Source organism: Bos grunniens, chromosome 8 (assembly GCF_055505025.1).
Source record: "Bos grunniens cultivar Pamir isolate PY7600 chromosome 8, Bosgru_T2T1.0, whole genome shotgun sequence".
Lineage (NCBI taxonomy): Eukaryota > Metazoa > Chordata > Mammalia > Artiodactyla > Bovidae > Bos > Bos grunniens.
Window position 1 is genome coordinate 8,120,864 of NC_141172.1, and position 18,675 is coordinate 8,139,538.

Here is an 18,675-nt window from a genome sequence, read left to right on the forward strand (position 1 = left end):
AGCAGCCTCTCGGATACATTACCGATATTAGCTCTTCTCTTGATCTCCTTCCGCCTGTTAGCAAACCAATTATATACTTTCAGGGAGGTAACTCGTTCCAGATCTGACAGTTTTTTGCCTGTGAAGACATGCCATAAAATTCAGAAAATCTGTATCTGAGGCTAGTTTTAAGGGACAATACTTTTTTTTTCCCCAAATGTTCTTTTCACTGCATTTATTGCCAGAATAACAGATATAGAATTTTTTTTTTAGCATGATCTAGTACTATATATAGACTTAATTACTGAATGAATAAACATATATATGGTGGTGGTGGTGGTTTAGTCGCTAAGTCGTGTCCGACCCTTGTGACCCCATGGACTACAGCCTGCCAGGCTCCTCTGTCCATGGGATTCTCCAGGCAAGAATACTGGAGTGGGCTGCCATTTCCTTCTCCAGAATAAACATATAAATAGTGGTAGAGAACCCGCCTGCCAATGCAGGAGACAAGAGGCATGGGTTCAGTTCCTGGGTTGGGAAGATTCCCTGGAGAAGGGCATGGCAACCCATTCTAGTATTCTTGCTGGAAAATCCCATGGACAGAGGAGCCTGGCAGACTATAGTCCATAGGTTCACACAGAGTCAGACATGACTGAAGCAACTTAGGATAGGATGGATAAATAAACATACAGACAGCTCTAATAACACAAAATGCTTCAATTCAGAAAGTCACACAATATGAATTCCAACATAAAATATTAAAGGATTCAGCCTGCTAGCGTTCAAAGTTCATATGACAGTAACATGAAAGGTTCATTTAATTAGCATCATTTACTCAGATGAATCTGTTTCTTTACCACATTCCCAGATAGCTGAAGTCCCCTTACATCTTTAAGGCCCTGTGTAAACTAGTTTCCTGCTGTCTTGACAGGGACCACTCTCCATGTCTTCTTAAGACTGAGGTCACTATGCCCATCTGTATTGTAACTACACTGGAACACATAGCACAATTCAAGTTGCAAACTGCTGTCAAATGTGACGGTTTACGGATAGCACCACGGTTACCAACATGGCAACCATCCTTCTCCTTCATCGTTTTCTGTTTTGGCTTTTAGCCCTCAGTGGGTAGTGGGACCAGTAAACAGGTCAGGCACTTGATGCACGGAGGTTAAATACTTTCCAGGAAGAGCCTGAGTTCCATCCAGCACAGCGTTAGGGCCAGGGCTTTGGCCTGTGAGAAGTAAGGGTACCGATGTCATAGCTGAGTGTGTATGTTCTGGACGGTTAGAAGTCTGGCTTCTAACTAAGGGAGAATAAATTAGTATTTAATTATCACAAAACAGTGATAAAACTTAAAACATAAAAAAGTGATACTTTTGTATGTATCCTTTAAGCCAATCCAATTAACTGGCCAAATGGAGATCAATTCTTCTTCACTGAGAATGGTTTCTGCTTTAAAAAAAAACACCACCACCACCATAATCTGTGGAAGAACATTTTAGCACACGACGTATGAGTGTTTCAGGGGCTCTGCTGACTTGCATAGGAACAACTAGACTTCAGAATGGAAATACTCCAAGCTAAGAAGTCATCCCAATGTAGAAATGGGAAGAAGTCTGCTCCATAAAGAATTCTTTCTTTAAACAGAAATACAGAATTATACAATTTTCAACAGTTACAAAACAAAACTATCTTAATATTTACAAAACTATCTTAATATTTACATTAACAAATCTTGATTAAGTATGCCAACTTTCAAACTATTTTGAAACTGGTATGTTTATGCTGTATTTTTGGAAAAAGAAATCGATACACTCTTTAAAACTAGTAATTTCAAGGTTGCGCATCTCAAGCAAGGACACTCACTGGAACTTTCCCACATAAAGCCTAATTTGGAGTAGTGTAATCACCCCCTCAGAAGTACAGTGTGAACAAGACAGAGCAATGACCATCCACAGGAGGATGGTGGGAACGGAGCCAAGAGCACCACCGGGATGAGGAAGAGACTGAGGTCCCAAATGCTGGTCCGAGCGCAGCCCAGAGCCAGGCGCGCTCACTGCCTTACCTGGCTTCTGTATCACTGCGTTGCAAGCATTTGCAATTTCTTCTCTCTTTGCTTCATCTGGGTATTGATTCTCATTGAAGTAACTGCAGAGGCAATCAATTAAGACACAAAGTTTGTACTTTTAGAAATGTGCTCTCCTTAACACACAGGCTCACTGAAAAAGATGTCCTTTTCTAGGATGTAATATTAATGTCTAGTCCAGGCTGTCTGATGGAATTTCCTATGAGGATAGAAACAGTCTGTCCAACCGGGCAGCCACTACTCACATGTGGCTGCTGAGCACCTGAAATGATGCTGATGTGATGGAGGAAGTGGATTTTTGATTTTAGTAAATTTAAACAGTTACATGTGACTGGTGGCTACTATATTGGATAGGACAGGTTTAGCCACTGCTCGGCTTCGATAAAAGATGTACTGGATATAAACGTTACTTGTGATATGGGTGGCTGGTTGAAATCCCAGACTTCCGTTACTGAGGCACTGGTGACGACAGGACTCTTTTCGTGTCTTGTTTGTAGTAGCAAAACTTGGAAATTACCCAATTGTCCATCAGTAGGAGAATGATAGAACAAGTTATGAGACATCTGTATTTATACACAGCTATTTAAAAAGGACTAGAAAAACTATTCACTGGCCTGAGGAGATGTTCTTGACGTGGTCCTAAGTGGGGGAAAAAAAAAACCAATCTGTAGAATAATGTGCATGTAAAAAGTACTATTAAGAAATTTTTAAAATTCCTGTCTAACTTAAAGAATTAACTTACGGTTGCCAGGGGCAAAGAGTGGGGGAAGGGACAGTTAGGCAGCTTGAGATGGACATCTACACACTGCTGTTTTTAAAATGGATAATCAACAAGGACCTACTGTATAGCACAGGGGACTCTGTTCAGTGTTACGTGGCGGCCTGGATAGGAAGGGAGTCTGGGGGAGAATGGATGCATGTGTGTGTATACATATATATATATGGCTGAGTCCCTTTGCTGTGCACCTGTAACTGTCACAACATTGTTAATCTGCTATACTCCAATATAAAAATCTAAAAGAGAAAAAAAATTCCTGCATATGTGTACTTAAATCTGCATGGATAAAGGGTGGGGGGAGGGGACATATGCATACTTATGGCTGATTTAGTTGCTGTACGGCAGAAATCAACACAGCATTGTAAAGCAATTATCCTCCAATTAAAAAAAAACCTAAGTGACTAAGTATCAGAATATTGATATACTTATCCTCTAATAAAACGTCCTCATAAAAAATCTGCATGGATAAAGCTGGAAGGGTACACATCAAGGTTGATTACCTTATCGTGGGGAAAGGGATAAGTAGGAGGAAATTTAAACATTTTAAGATTTATTTTTGCCTTTTTCCATACGCTAAAATGCATATATTACGAACCCATCCTTGGCATTATCAGACCTGTGACACTATATGTGGAAACAGAATGCTTATTAGTACTACTTGTTCTGTCACCTATGAGTTTTCAAAAAGGAAAGCAGAATATCTGTGCTTTGAACCCGGAAACGTAAGGTCAGGAAGTGATTCCTTGTCACATCCTAGTTCCTCTCACTTCCTTGGGGCCTCCCTTCCCCCATCCTCTCTCTGTCTGCACTGGTGACAGTGCTCTTCTGTTGGGAGGCCCCTAACCTCGCGTGAGCCCTGCCTTCGGCGGTACAGCTCCTCTGCCCCGCAACCTCTCCGTGTGGAGAGCATCCTTCGCTGGAGCCCCGACACAGCAGCTGCCGTCAGCTAACAGCCCTTCCTTCTCTACAATGTAAGCAGCAGGATTCCATCAATGCAGCTGTGCAGCCACCACCCCACACGGCGGTCTCCTGCTTCAGTCCGGGATTTGCACATCTCCACGTGATTTTCTGCTATCATTTTTAGACCTTCCATGTTCATCCTGAGGATTCTTCCAAGTCACTGCTCCACTTCCACATTCCTATTGACTTCATGTTAACTCCACCTCTGCTATTTATTTGGGCAAAGACACTGGATTAGTTTCCATTAACCAACAGCACAGTCTTTACCCAGGGGTTTGTTAGAAAAGGGAATCCCAGACCTTGCCTTAGACTAAATGAGAATCTGAATTTTAACAAGATCTCCAGGTAATGTGACTGCACATTAATGTTTGAAAAGCACAGGATCAGCGCATTCATTTAAAATTCAGCAACAAAGACAACAAAAGCAGATACTAAGTATCTAATGTTATATGCATCCACTGTGGGTCAAGAAGAGAATGAGAAACCACAAGGAGTTTATAATCTACTGAAAGTGAAGTGCAAGTGTTAGTCGCTCAAGTGAAAGTGTTAGTTGCTCAGTCGTATCCAACTCTTAGTAACCCGCCAGGCTCCTCTGTCCATGAAATTCTCCTGGCAAGAATACTGGAGTGGTAGCCATTTCTACCTCCAGGGGATCTTCCTGACCCAGAAACTGAACTTGGGTCTCCTGCACAACAGGCAGATTTTTTACCATCTGAGCCACCAGGGAAGCCCATAATCTACTGAAGAGACACATATCGCTGCTCTTGTGATGAGATTCCATAGGCTGTCTGAACAGAGGAGGTGGGAGAACGGAGGAAGGTGTGCTCAGTGTTGCCGTGAGACTTGGCAGAGGAAGTGTCATCTGAGTTACCTCTCGAAGACAAGATAGGAGTTTGCAAAGCAAAGAAAAAGAACAACTTTTCATGAAAGGGAAAAAGCATGAGCAAAGGCAAAAAGGTAGATTAAAGTCTTGATGATTCTGGGCATGGAGAAGAGTTCAGTGTGGTTAGAATACAGGGTTCACAAGAAAAAATGAGAGATGCTAGTCTGGAGGAGTAGGATGGGCCACCTTGTGATGTTCCATATGTAATAAAGATTTCATCTTGAAATAGAGGTTTTAAAAACCGCACAGAGATACACTCCCGGCTGCGTTTTAGAAAGACAGCACATTTCAAGATTCAAGATGACTTAGAACTCCACATCTAAATCTGAAATTCTGAAATTCCCTAGTCAACTTTCTACTCACCTACTCCACCTCTTCAAATTTCTTCTTCTTTACACTAGTCTTGAATCCTTTAAAACCCTTCCCCAACTTAAAAAACCTGTTCGTCTATCACTCTTCTGACCTCATCTCGCTTCTCATCCTGAATTCCATGGCAAGCTGAAGCACCAGTATCTCTTAGGAGATACCATATGATTCAGGAATCCCACTCCTGGGCATACATCCAGATGATAATTCAAAAGATACATGCAGCTCTATGTTCATAGTAGCACTATCCACAATAGCGAAGACAAGCAACTTAAATGTTCATCGACAGACAAGTGGAGTCATAAGAAAAAACGAAAATAATGGCATTTGCAACAACATGCGGACAACTAGAGATTATCATACTAAGTGAAAGTGAAGTCGCTCAGTCGTGTCTGACTGTTTGTGACCCCGTGGACTGTAGTCTGCCAGGCTCCTCCATCCATGGGATTTTCTAGGCAAGAGTACTGGAGTGGGGTGCCATTGCCTTCTCCAGGGGATCTTCCCGACCCAGGAATCGAACCTGGGCCTCCTGCATTGCAGGCAGACTCTTTACCGTCTGAGCCACAAGGGAAGCCAAACTCAAGTAAGTCAAAGAGAGACAAATAGCATACAATATCACTTAAGTGTGGAATCTAAAATATGACACAAATAAACCTGTCTATGAAACAAACAGCATCAGGGGACACAGAGAATAGACTAGTGGTTGAAGGGTTAGGGGGTGAAGGAGGGGAGGAGTGGGGATCGGGGATTAGCAGATGCAACTGGCACACAGAGAATGGAGACACAAGGACTTTGTACAGCACAGGCCACTGTGTTCAATATCCTGTAATAAACCCTAATGAGGAAGGGTATGAAAGTGAACGTGTGTGTGTGCATATATGTGTGTGTGTGTAACTGAGTCACTTTGTTGTACAGTAGTAGTTAACACTGTAATTCAACTATACTTCAATAGAAAAAAGAAAACAAACAACAGCATCTCTTAGGAGAAATTCTGGTTACTCAGCTTCTCTGTCCTTCCACCATACCTGTCCTGCCAATCTCCCACCCTGCAGAAAGCACCTTCCACTTGTTTTCTTCCATCCTTCAATCAGGGTACCAAGAGTTCCTGGGCAAAGTTATAAAACAGGGCCAAGTGACTTCTTTATAACCCTGTGTTTCTCGACCTTAACTAGGCCCTTTGTTTCTGATGGGAATGCTTTTTGTTCTTCTAGCCAACCGTCTATAATCCTCTATTTTTCATGCCCCTCTTTGCTGAAACCTTTCCACGCTTAAGGCTCAAGCCCTTAGACCTACCACTGTCATTCTTTTTGCAGATGCCCTTGGCACCCACTCCAGTGCTCTTGCCTGGAAAATCTCATGGGTGGAGGAGCCTGGTGGGCTGCAGTCAATGGGGTCACGCAGAGTGGGACACGACTGAGCGACTTCACTTTCACTTTGCCTCCTCTTTTACCAAGATGGAGATTACTAGGATTTGTTTAATGTTTTTAGCTTCTCAACTTCTGTATGTCTCTGAGTCACTGCTCGTTCACCTCTGCATCTCATGGAAGAGAAAGATGCAGTCTCCTCTTTGAGGTCTACTTCTCCACTTGTGTCTCTGATCTCATCATCCTGCCCTGTTTCATTTTCTCATGTCTCCTTTCTTTCCTGCACATCTTTTATTTTTTAAAAAAAATTTATTTATTTATTTTAATTGGAGGCTAATTACTTTACAATACTGTGGTGGTTTTTGCCATATATTGACATGAATCAGCCATGGGTGTACATGTGTCCCCCATCCTGAACCCCCCTCCCACCTCCCTCCCCATCCCATCCCTCAAGGTCATCCCAGTGCACCAGCGCTGAGCACCCTGTCTCACCTGCATATCCTTTCCCTGTGCCCTCATAATTTACTCTATTTCACTCATTTTATGATACATATTTCTTCATTATTACGATTCTAAAATTAGGATACATCTTATAATTCGTTGTGTCTGAAAATTAACTGGCAGCATCCCACCCACCCCATGCCAGTATATAAAATAAAAGTGTGTCATACAATCAAAGCCTTCCTAGATTTGGTGGAATGTGGTAGCTGCTAAGACTTAGAGGTCCCATTTTGGCAACAGCTCAATGGCTACTATACCTTATTGTGCTAACTCTTCCAAATTATTGCAAAGCCTGTGACTGACACTCTACTCCATCTAATGTCTGATTAATATACCTAAATGTGTATCTCCAGTCATGCTGCTATTCTATTAAAATTTTTTTAAAGATTTATTATAGAGGTGTTCAGAGTCCCCTTCTCCCCCAAACTGCCTCTGCAGCTTTATCTACTGCTGCTCTCATATATGCATGCTAGTCTGGGGAAATGGAACAGCCTCGTCAACCCCTGCATCTCTGCGCCTTTCTACTGTCCGTTTACATGCTCTTTGCCTCCCTGCCTCCAAACCATCTTGTCTGTCACCATACAGCTCCACTGTCACCTCTTGGCCAGTCAAAGGTAATTTCCTCATCCTGTGAATCCAGCACTTCACCTGTTCCTCTCTCACACCTTTTTCGTCCTGTATTATAGTTATCACTGTACACCTCTCTCCCCTGCTACACCAAGAGCCACCTGAGACCAGGTCCAAGTCTGACTCACCCTCATCTGCACTCCTCAATGATGAGCTGTCCTCCTCAATAATGATGGACAGAGTCACCACCAGCCCAGTGCAGGGGCCTCCAAAAGAAATGGCTATCACTGTAAATGAACTGCTGACCATCAAGGGTATATGTAGAGTTATCACAACACAGCTTTGAAGGGTACATATTAAACTGTTACAAGTGATTATGTCTTGGGAGCAAGAATCCTGGGGTTGGGTGAGTGGGGGTTGGGGTAGAAGACAGGGAAACATTGGTAGTAATTAAGATGGATTTTCACTTTCTGCTCTACATATTTACTTCTCTATTGAATTTCTAAAATGAAAATACATTATTTTAAAATAAAAGAACATGAGGAAAACATTTAAACAATTAAGAAGTAGCTTATTAATCTAACTCCCTAAATAACTTGTTTTGAAAAATGGATTTGAATCATCTAGAAAATACTAGGATTGTGACTGCCATTCTAGTGAGTAACAGAATAAAACCACAGTATTTCTGGAAGCTAAATAAGAATTTACAATTTTTCCTAGCACAACAGGGCCTGAGGAGGTGACAAGTCAGAAATGGGCTTTGCGGAGACCATGGAGGAGGCATGAGCAGCGTACTGACCAGTGCCCCCAGTCCCTGGCATGGTGGGGTATGAGGCTGTGAAGCATTAAGCACCCTCCTCAGGGGCCAGGCTCACCCGGCCTGGAAAAGAATGGCCAAGAGCAAGAGGAGAGGACAGGTGGGGACCAGAGCCCAGCTAGGGCACCCAGTGGCAGCAGAGAGGCTAAGCATCCTCCAACGCCCAGCTTCAGCCTTCTCCGGATCCCCTTCCCAGTGACTTCCACAGCCTTTGCCCGCCCCCAGGCGGCAGGCTGGCTAATACCAGCAGCCAGTGAAGGTTCACACACTTAATGAGGACCAGCAGTGGAACAACCAGGGCACCAGACATGTCATCCTGCTACGTGGAGTGGCTGAGGGGCATGTCCCTGGTAGTCAGGGCCTGACAAAACGTGGTCCACTGGAGAAAGGAATGGCAAACCACTTCAGTATTCTTGCCTTGATAACCCCATGAACAGTGTGAAAAGACAGATATGACACTGAAAGCTGAGACCCCCCAGGTGGCAGGTGTCCAACATACTACTGGGGAAGAGTGGAGCAACAGCTACAGAAAGAATGATGAGATGAGCCAAAGTGGAAATGATGCCCTTTTGCGGATGTGTATGGTGGTGAAAGCAGAGTCCAATGCTATAAACAACACTATTGCACAGGAACCTGGAATGTTAGGTCCACGAATCAAAGTAAATTGGATGTGGTCAAACAGGAGATGGTAAGAGTAAACATTGACATCTTAGGAATCAGTGAACTAAAACGGATGGGAATAGGGGAATTTAACTCAGGTGACCATTATATCTACTACTGTGGGCACGAATCCCTTCAAAGAAATGGAGCAGCCCTCACAGTCAACAAAAAAGTCCGAAATGCAGTACTTGTGTGCCATCTCAAAAACGACAGAATGATCTCTGTTCATTTCCAAGGCAACTAACTATTCAACATCACAGTAATCCAAGTCTAGCCCCAATCAGTAATGCTGAAAAGGCTGAAGTAGAACAGTTCTATAAAGATATACAAGACCTTCTAGAACACCGAAAAAAGATGTCTTTTCATCATAGGGGACTGGAATGCAAAAGTAGGAGGTCAAGATACCTGAAATGACAGACAAGTTTGGCCTTGGAGTACAACACAAAGCAGGGCCAAGACTAACAGTTTTGCCAAGAGAACACACTGGTCACAGCAAACACCCTCTTCTAATCTAACAGCACAAGAGACAGCTCTTCACATGGACATCAGCAGATGGTCAATATCAAAATCAGACTGATTATATTCTTTGCAGTCAAAGATGAAGAAGCTCTATACAGTCAGCAAAAACAAGACCCAGAGCTGACTGTGGCTCAGATCATCAGCTCCTTATTGCAAAATTCAGGCTCAAATTAAAGAAAGAAGGGAAAACCACTAGGCTATTCAGGTATAACCTAAATCAAATCTCATGATTATACAAGTGGAGGTGATGAATAGATTCAAGGGATTAAATTTGGTAGACAAAAGTGCCTGAAGAACTATGGATGGAGGTTCATACCACTGTACAGGAGGTGGTGTTCAAAACCATCCCCAAGAAAAAGAAACACAAGAAGGCAAAGTGGTTGTCTGAGGAAGACTTACAAATAACTGAGAAAAGAAGCAGAGTTCCAAAGAATATTAAGGAGTGATAAGAAAGCCTCTTAAGTGAACAATGCAGAGAAATAGAGGAAAACAACAGAATGGGAAAGACTAGAGATCTCAAGAAAATTGGAGATACTAAGGGAACATTTGGAGAAGGCAATGGCAACCCACTCCAGTACTCTTGCCTGGAAAATCCCATGGACGGAGGAGCCTGGTGGGCTGCAGTCCATAGGGTCGGTAAGAGTCGGGCACGATTGAGCGACTTTACTTTCACTTCTCACTTTCATGCATTGGAGAAGGAAATGCCTGTATCCTTGCCTGGAGAATCCCAGTATCCTTGTCTGGAGAATCCCAGGGACAGAGCCTAGTGGGCTGCCGTCTATGGGGTCATACAGAGTCGGACACGACTGAAGTGACTTAGCAGCAAGGGAACATTTTGTGCAAAGATGTGCACAATAAAGGACAGAAATGGCAAGAACCTAGCAGAAGCAGAAGAGATTAAGAAGAAGTGGCAAGAATACACAGAGGAGCTGTACAAAAAAGGTCTTCATGACCCAGATAACCAAATGGTGTGTTCACTTACCTAGAGCCAGAATCCTGGAGTGGGAAGTCAAGTGGGCCTTAGGAAGCCTTATTAGGAACAAAGCTAGTTGGAGGTGATGGAATTTCAGCTGAGCTATTTCAAATTCTAAAAGATGATGCTGTGCAAGTGCTGCACTCAATAAGCCAGCAAATCTGGAAAACTCAGCAGTGGCCACAGGACTGGAAAAGGTCAGTTTTCATTCCAATCCCAAAGAATGTTCAAACTACCACACAACTGCACTAATTTCACATGCTAGCAAGGTAATGCTCAAAATCCTTCAAGTTAGGCTTCAGCAGTATGTCAACCGTGAAGTTCCAGACGTACAAGCTGGATTTAGAAAAGGCAAAGGAACCAGAGATCAAAATTGCCAACATCTGCTGGATCATAAAAAAGCAAGAGAATCCAGAAGAACATCTACTTCTGCTTCAATGGATATGCCAAAGCCTTTGACTGTGTGGATCACAACAAACTGTGGAAAAATCTTAGAGATGGGAATACCAGATCACCTAACCTGCCTCCTGGGAAACCTCTACGTAAGACAATAAGCAACAGTTAGAACCAGACATGGAATGAGAGACTGGTTCAAAATTGGGAAAGGAGTACATCAAGGCTATATTTTGTCACCCTGCTTATTTAACTTATATGCAGAGTATATCACGTGAAATGCCAGGCTGGATGATTCACAAGACGGAGTCAAGATTGCCGGGAGAAATATCAATAACCTCAGATATGCAGATGACCACCCTAATGGCAGAAAGAGAATAGGAACTAAAGAGCCTCTTGATGAAGGTGAAAAAGCTGGCTTAAAACTCAACATTCAAAAACCTAAGATCATGGCATCCAGTCCCATCACTTCATGGCAAACAGATGGGGAAAAGTGGAAACAGTGAGATTTTATTTTCTTGGGCTCCAAAATCACTGCAGACCAGGAAACTGAAAAATGCCTGCTCCTTGGAAGAAGAGCGATGACAAATGTAGACAGCATATTAAAAACCAGAGACATCATTTTGCTGTCAAACTTCCATCTAGTCAAAGCTATGGTTTTTCCAGTAGTCATGTACAGATATAAGAGTTGGACTGTAAAGTAGGCTGAGTGCCAAAGAACTGATGTTTTCAAATTGTGGTGCTGGAGAAGACTCTTGAGAGTCCCTTGGACAGCAAGGAGATCAAACCAGTCATTTCCTAAAGGAAATCAACCCTGAATATTTGTTGGAGGGACTGATGCTGAAGTGAAGCTCCAATACTTTGGTCACCTGATGCAAAGAGCTGACTAATTGGAAAAGATCCTGATGCTGGGAAAGTTTGAGGGCAAGAAGAGAAGAGGACGACAGAAGATGAGGTGGCTGGATGGCATGACTGACTCAATGGACATGAGTCTGAGCAAACTCAGGGAGATAATGAAGGACAGGGAAGCCTGGAGTGCCACAGTCCATGGGGTCACAGAGAGTTGGACACCACTTGGTAACGGAACAAAACAACAAATAAGAAGTTGCAGTTGTGGCATTTATGATTGTTGTGTTAGCTGCTCAGTCGTATCTGACTCTTTTTGACCCCATGAACTGGAGCCCACCAGGATCCTCTGTCCATTAAATTCTCCAGGCAAGAATACTGGAGTGGGTTGCTATGCCCTTTCCCAGGGGATCTTCCTGACCCAAGGATTGAACCCAGGTCTCCAGCACTGCAGGCAGATTCTTTACTGTTTGAGCTACCCAGGCATATACGAGTAATGTGTTAAAAATTTTTGTAAAAATGTTATTTAATTTGTACTTAGTATTTAACTATATAAAATATAGTCAGAATAAAAACAAATTGGTAACCTTCCAAATCAAACCTTCCAAATAAAAGGTTCAAGAATATAATGTACTAACTATAGTTCTAAATCTGTAAGCTTGGCAATTAATCCTTTCTTTTCTGCTAAAGACTTATTATAAGAAATGTAGGCCTATCAGAAATATCAATTTTCTTTAAAATGTGCTAATACAGCTGCAGGTGTGTACACTGGACTGTGATTACTACTTTCATCTTTCTGTAATGTTTCAATGTTTACAATATATTAATTAAATATATATAGTATAAGGTAAACTGATAAAGTAATATATTTTAAAATACCTCATGGTAAGTATTTAAATTTAAAATGTAATAGTTAAAATTTTTTTGCAAAGAATTACAAAGCTCTTAAAGCTTTCTTCTTGGTGGTGGTAGGGGGCAGACAGCTACACAATATTGATGCAAAGTGAAAGAATTTTCAGGAAAGACAAAGGCAGGTCAGGAAATAAAATGTTCACCCAGTATGTATTACATGAGCATAAGTATGTGTCTGAGAGGTAGATGTAAGTTCAAAAATGACCCTGATCTTAACAGTACACAGTTCAGTTGAGGACATCAGATATGAAGTTAAAACAAAAGGAGTCAAAAGAACAGTCAAAACAGTAAAACAGTGACAAGTCAGAATATGTCTAGCTGCTAATTAAATATATAAATGATATGTTAAATAAATCCAGGTTAGAGAGCTATCTCTATGGACTATACTGCTCTGGGAAAGCTTACTGCTTTGGATCTCTTCTGAGGGATGCACAGGCTTCAGGCATTGGAGAGGAAAGGGCAAAATTATCAATAAAAACAAACATAAAAACCTAAGATGTGCTCAGACAACAAAAAGCAGCTAGTAATGCAATCTGATTAGACTATAAGGATTATATTCAGGGTTTGCCCGAAACAGTGCTTTTATCCTGGATTATTAACAACCCCTGGCCCCTCATTCCAAGGTGGTGCTAGTGGCAAAGAACCCACCTGCCAATGCAGGAGACCTAAGAGACACTGGTTTGATCCCTGGGTTGGGAAGATCCCCTGGAGGACGGCATGGAAACCCACTCCAGTATTCTTGCTTGGAGAATCCCATGGACAGAGGAGCCTTGTGGGCTATGGTCCATGGGGTCACAAAGAGCTGGACATGACTGAAGTGACTTAGCATGCACTCTCATTCCCCTACATTATCCCATTTAGACAGTAAATTATATAGTCAGTCCAGGACCGTATCACATTATTGGCTCATCTGAGTTTAATGTTAACTAAAAACTCTATGTTTTTTTCACAGGTGTTTTGTGAAGGGGACATGGCAACTGTCAGAAAAAAGGAAGTATCCAAGAAATTAGTAACTATAGTTTCTATCTAGTTACCTGTAAGAGGAGCTATGTAAGTCCAGAGAACCTGCCTGGCCTGTAACAGACACTCAGTAAGCAACTGTCTGATCAAAAGATGGCTGAATAAAGGTATATGTGAAGGAATAAATTAATGTAAGAAAGAAACAAAGGGGAAAGCAGAAAACATTGGTTTCAGTTAAGGCCTTTAGTGAAACCGACAATACTTCTTTCAGGAGAAAAGCAGTTGGGATCTTACCGTATTGTACAATGCACTGTCTTCCCTTGCTTCATTCAGAGGTTTTATACTCAGACATAGCTGAATACAATTATGTTAGTAGTGTTTATTTTTGAACTATACATAACCAATAGACTATCAGTAAAGTTGAGAAATAAGTCTAATGACTGATTTTAGATGTAATTAATCATTTAGTCAACTCAAAATGTTGACTGAGTCCTAGTTTATACCAAGCAATTGGCAGAGCCTCCTAATGTAAATACTGGGGATATATGTATGTTACAAAACACACTCTAGAGTTCACTGTAAGATGCATGGTATTCGTGGAATGAATGTAGTATATGGGAACAGAGAAGAATCAACATTTGTGCAGGTTTCTTGAAGGCAGAGTGTGGAGGGTGGATAAAGTAAAATAGCATGAGGCAAAGGAAGCAAAATATAAAAGGAAGGGAGTTATAAAAGAGCTTAAAATGTTCTGAGAATGAGGAGTTCAGTGTGGATGAATGTACATGAGATGGGTGAAGTGAAGTCACTCAGTCGTATCCGACTCTTAGCGACCCCATGGACTGCAGCCTCCCAGGCTCCTCCGTCCATGGGATTTTCCAGGCAAGAGTACTGGAGTGGGGCGCCATTGCCTTCTCCAGGGGATCTTCCCGACTCAGGGATTGAACCCGGGTCTCCCGCATTGCAGGCGGACACTTTACCCTCCAAGTCACCAGGGAAACCCGAGATGGGTGACTGGGGATCAAACTGAAGAAAAGTATTGGGTCCATATTTTAAAGAGTATAATAGAGTTTGCACTTAACTTCAGGCAACTGGACAAAGTTTTTTAAGCAAGGGTATTATATGATCAAACACATTTTGTATGGCAGTATCTCTGGTGATACTAGAGGTAAAAGTTAGTTATGCAGCTGTGGTAAAAGCTGAGGAGAGGATCTGAAGCAGGCTAAGGCATGGGACTACAAGGAAAGATAAAATTCAAGAGACATTGGGATGGTAATAAAAATTCAAGACACCCTCACTTCCTGGGTTTAGGCACCACTTCCTCCCTTCCACCAAATCAAGACAGCCTTAGGAATAGTACATACTATCTATTATTCACCTTCTGGCATTTCATCCTTAAATTATGTCAAAGGATTAGATATTTCTACTGTTACCAGGTGGATAAATTGTGGGAGAACTTGGCTTTAAGACTCTGAAAGGGACCTGTTCTGAAATACACTTCTGTCCCATGTAAGAATGTTTATAGCCCTAGACATTTTATAAGACTAAAAAGGGAAAGACATGTAAACAGAAATCTACAGGTAGTAATATAAAAGCAATAAAATAAATCCTAAGGGCACTATACTTTATAGACAAAGGACATTGTCAGCCGAATGACCAGTGAATATCTTCAGAGAGAAACCAAATGATCACTTTGCAAGACAATGACAGCAAAGAATTAAAATGAAAAGTGGCAAAATCATTTACATGAGATGAGATACCATAAGCTGGTAACAAATGGAAATGTCCTTGAAGCACCTTCATTTCAGTAGCACCTAAGTCTATAAAAACGACAACCGGAAAGTTCCTCCCATTGTGTCTCAGGGAGCACATAGAAAAGACAGGAACTGGCTCTCTAAGCAAGGTGCGTGTGTGTGTCCCTCAGTCATGTCCCTCTCTTTGCGACCCCATGCAAGGTGTGTGTTTGTGACTCAGTTGTGTCCCACCCCATGGAGTTTACCCAGCCAGGCTTCACTGTCCATGGAATTCCCAGGCAAGAATACTGGAGTGAGTTGCCATTTCCTTCTCTGGGTTATCTTCCCGACCCAGGGATTGAACCCAAGTCTCCTGCATTGCAGGCAGACTCTTTACTGTCTGATCTGCCAGGATAATGCCATGTAAATGAACTTATTCCCGCCCCGCCCCGCCACCCTGTGTTTTTAAATGAACTATCTCCCCTGAAGAGAGATTTAAACCTCATCACTTTAGTAATTAAAAAAATAACGTTTCAGGATTGTCAGACACTGCTCACTATCTATAATCCAGTGTATATTTCTTTATCACTAAGTATAATTACTGGGTGGAGGGCAGGAAAGAATACCATTAAACTGAAATAGTTTGGAACCTAGTCGTCCCATATCCACTTTGAGAGCATCTATGTGTTAAATAATCTTCAGCAACAACAAAATAATTAAAATATTTTCTTTTTTTGGGGGGGTGGGGGAGTGGTGGTGGTTGTTTTAAATAACAGAAGGAAGCAAGAGATGACAGAAATGGGAACACATTCTCCAAGTACAGCACCTCTCTTTGGTTAATCCATAAAAGCCTAACGACATCCATGGTTCAGTTACAAACCAGGAGAGTGATACCCTGTATTTTATCCAAAGATCTCAAAGCTCCTCTGATACTCATCATACCTTAAAATATCCCCGAGAAACAACCAGGAGTCAGAGAGAAACAGGAGAAGCAGAGCTGGAAGTCAGCCATGCATACAACTGTTCGTCATCTGCTGTGAACTTTGGACCGTCGGGGACTTGGAAAGATGGGGAAATGGGGACAATAAGCTCCCCAACGTCACAGAGCTGGCTAGGACGAGAACCGAGTGTCCTGACCTCCAGGCCCACGCTCTTTTCCATTCCTGCTTGCTAAGAAGTTGCTGGGTGCAGTGGGGGTGAAGAGTGTCACCTGAAAATTCACGTCCACCTGGAACCTCAGGAAGTGATTGTATATAAAATTGGGTCTCTGTGGATGTAATTACGGGAAGGATTGCGATGAGGTCACACTATGCCCTAAATCCAATGAGTATCCTCATAAGAGAAAGAAAAGAACACAAACAGAGAAGACAATGCAGAAATGAAAGCAGAGTGATGGGTCTGCAAGTTCAGGAATGCCAAGGACCTCTGATGGCTGACCAACGCTCGAAGTGTGGGAGGGTTTCTACCCTCAGAATCTCCCAAAGGAACCCACTCTGCTGACACCCTGGTTTCAGATTGTGGCTTCCAGAACTGTGAGAAATACACTTCTGCTGTTCTAAGCCACCAAGTTTGTGGAAATCTGTTATGTCAGCCGTACAAAACAAATACTCTGGGTAAATAGAATCAGTACAAAAAGAATGGGATGGTCTTAAGAGATACTGTGATTCAACTCATAGCTTAATGGACACCATTTCAGTATAGAACTACACCTGCAGGCCAACTGAAATAAGCAGCTATTTCTGATTTCTAAAAGTAAACACGTGAATGAGGCATTCTCCTGAAATACAGAAAAATTCTAACTTCAGTTCTTTTTCCTTCTGTAATCCAAATTGGCTGCAACCCTTCTTTTGATGCTCAACACTGTCCTCCATTTGAACGGTTTTCATACTAAATCCCTATTTCAAAGCTTTACTGACTTTTTAGATTGGCTACTTCATGATAACAAATGGAGCTAAGGGACTGCTATATTCATCTCTATCTTCAGCAACTAATTTAGCAGTGCTTATTTTTTAAAATCTTGGAACACTAAGTACAGATAAATATTTCTGCAATACAACAAAGACTACAATCAATAATGAAAAACAATCTGCTAAGAGATGTATAAGAAAACAAGTATAGTAAAACAATGGTAGAATCTAGGTGATAACTGTAAAATTCTTTCAGCTCTGCTGTATGTTTAAAATTTTCCACAATAATATGTTGGAAAAATAGTAACTGGTAACATTAATAAGATGATAAAATGCTAGTGGTCATGGTGGTTTAGTCACTAAGTCGTATCCGACTCTTGCGACCCCATGGGACTGTAGCCTGCCAGTCCATGGGACTTCCCAGCCAAGAATACTGGAGTGGGCTGCCATTTCCTTCTCTGGGGGATTTTCCTGACCCAGGAATCGAACCTGGGTGTCCTGCACTGCAGGCAGATTCTTTACCTACTGAACTATGAGGAAATACTAGCAGCATCTAAATTAAATCAGAAACTGGGCAACAGAGCCCACCATCCCCAATACAACCTTTTCTCTTGTTGCAATTTAATGTTTTTCTAAAAGTCCTAGTCATTACAATAGGAAATGAAAGAGAATTAAGACACAAACTGGGAAGGAGGGCCACAAAAATATCATTTGCATATTATACTATACCAAGAAAACCAAGGGGTAAATTCAAATTGTCTCAGAAATGATCAATCAGATTGCTGGGGACTAAACAGACCAACAAAGATACTAAAACTTTCCCGTGTATCAATAAGCAGCTGGACAACTTAATAGAAAAAAGGCCTCTATTCATGAGAGCAAGAAAAATGAGGATTAAAATAAAAATATCTAACAAGAAAAATATATAAAATATACAAAAAACTAAAAATGTTACTCATTTCACTGACAGGTATAAAAAAGACAAGAAATGGAGAGGCATACAACACATTCTTAGATAAGAATAAATAATATGACAGTGACACTTCTTCACAAATTAATTTCTAGGCTTAACTTCAATCATATATTTTTTTCCCCTCTTTTTTCTCAGTGGGAGTGGTATGTCAACAACACTATTTTCATGCTCACCTGAAAAAACAGATGAGGATGGTTAAGAACATTTTAAAAATAAATATTAGTGAATGGGCCCTCTCATCAAATATTGTGAAATTATATGATAATCATAATTGTGGTCCAAGGATTGATAGGAAATAGAACCAAAAAACACAATAACTTTATATGCGAGAAATAATTTTAAATCTTAAGAAAGGGAAAACTGGTTATTTGGAAAATAAGACCAAATTAGATATTCACCTTACAAACTCAATGTTTTATGGCTAAATGTAAAAGAAAACATCTGAATGAAGAAGTCTAAGGGATGGAGGCAGTCACACAAGAATAAAGTGGTGCACTTATC

The 18,675-nt window shown here is 41.5% G+C and overlaps 1 protein-coding gene and 1 long non-coding RNA gene across 50 annotated transcripts in view; one reads left to right on the plus strand and one right to left on the minus strand.

Annotated features, from left to right (window-relative positions):
- The window catches only part of LOC147366628 (uncharacterized), a 32,217-nt gene that overhangs the window by 12,764 nt on the left and 778 nt on the right, over positions 1-18,675 (plus strand). The window contains exon 5 of one of the 2 annotated variants that reach the window (XR_015169420.1): positions 13,557-13,731. This is a non-coding gene — a long non-coding RNA (uncharacterized LOC147366628). Of the gene's footprint in view, positions 1-13,556; positions 17,627-18,675 lie in introns of those variants that run through there. The other variant, XR_015169419.1, reaches the window with a different exon arrangement.
- Positions 1-18,675, minus strand: part of HMBOX1 (homeobox containing 1) — a 192,296-nt gene that overhangs the window by 5,207 nt on the left and 168,414 nt on the right. For all 48 annotated transcript variants that reach the window (XR_015169414.1, XR_015169415.1, XR_015169412.1 and 45 more), the window contains 2 exons: positions 2,045-2,127; positions 23-118 (listed from right to left, as the gene is read on the minus strand). Coding sequence is in view for 42 of the 48 variants with exons in the window: in XM_086414815.1 (XP_086270941.1) it covers positions 23-118; positions 2,045-2,127 (179 nt within the window). In the remaining 6 variants the exon portion in view is untranslated. The remainder of the gene's footprint in view (positions 1-22; positions 119-2,044; positions 2,128-18,675) is intronic.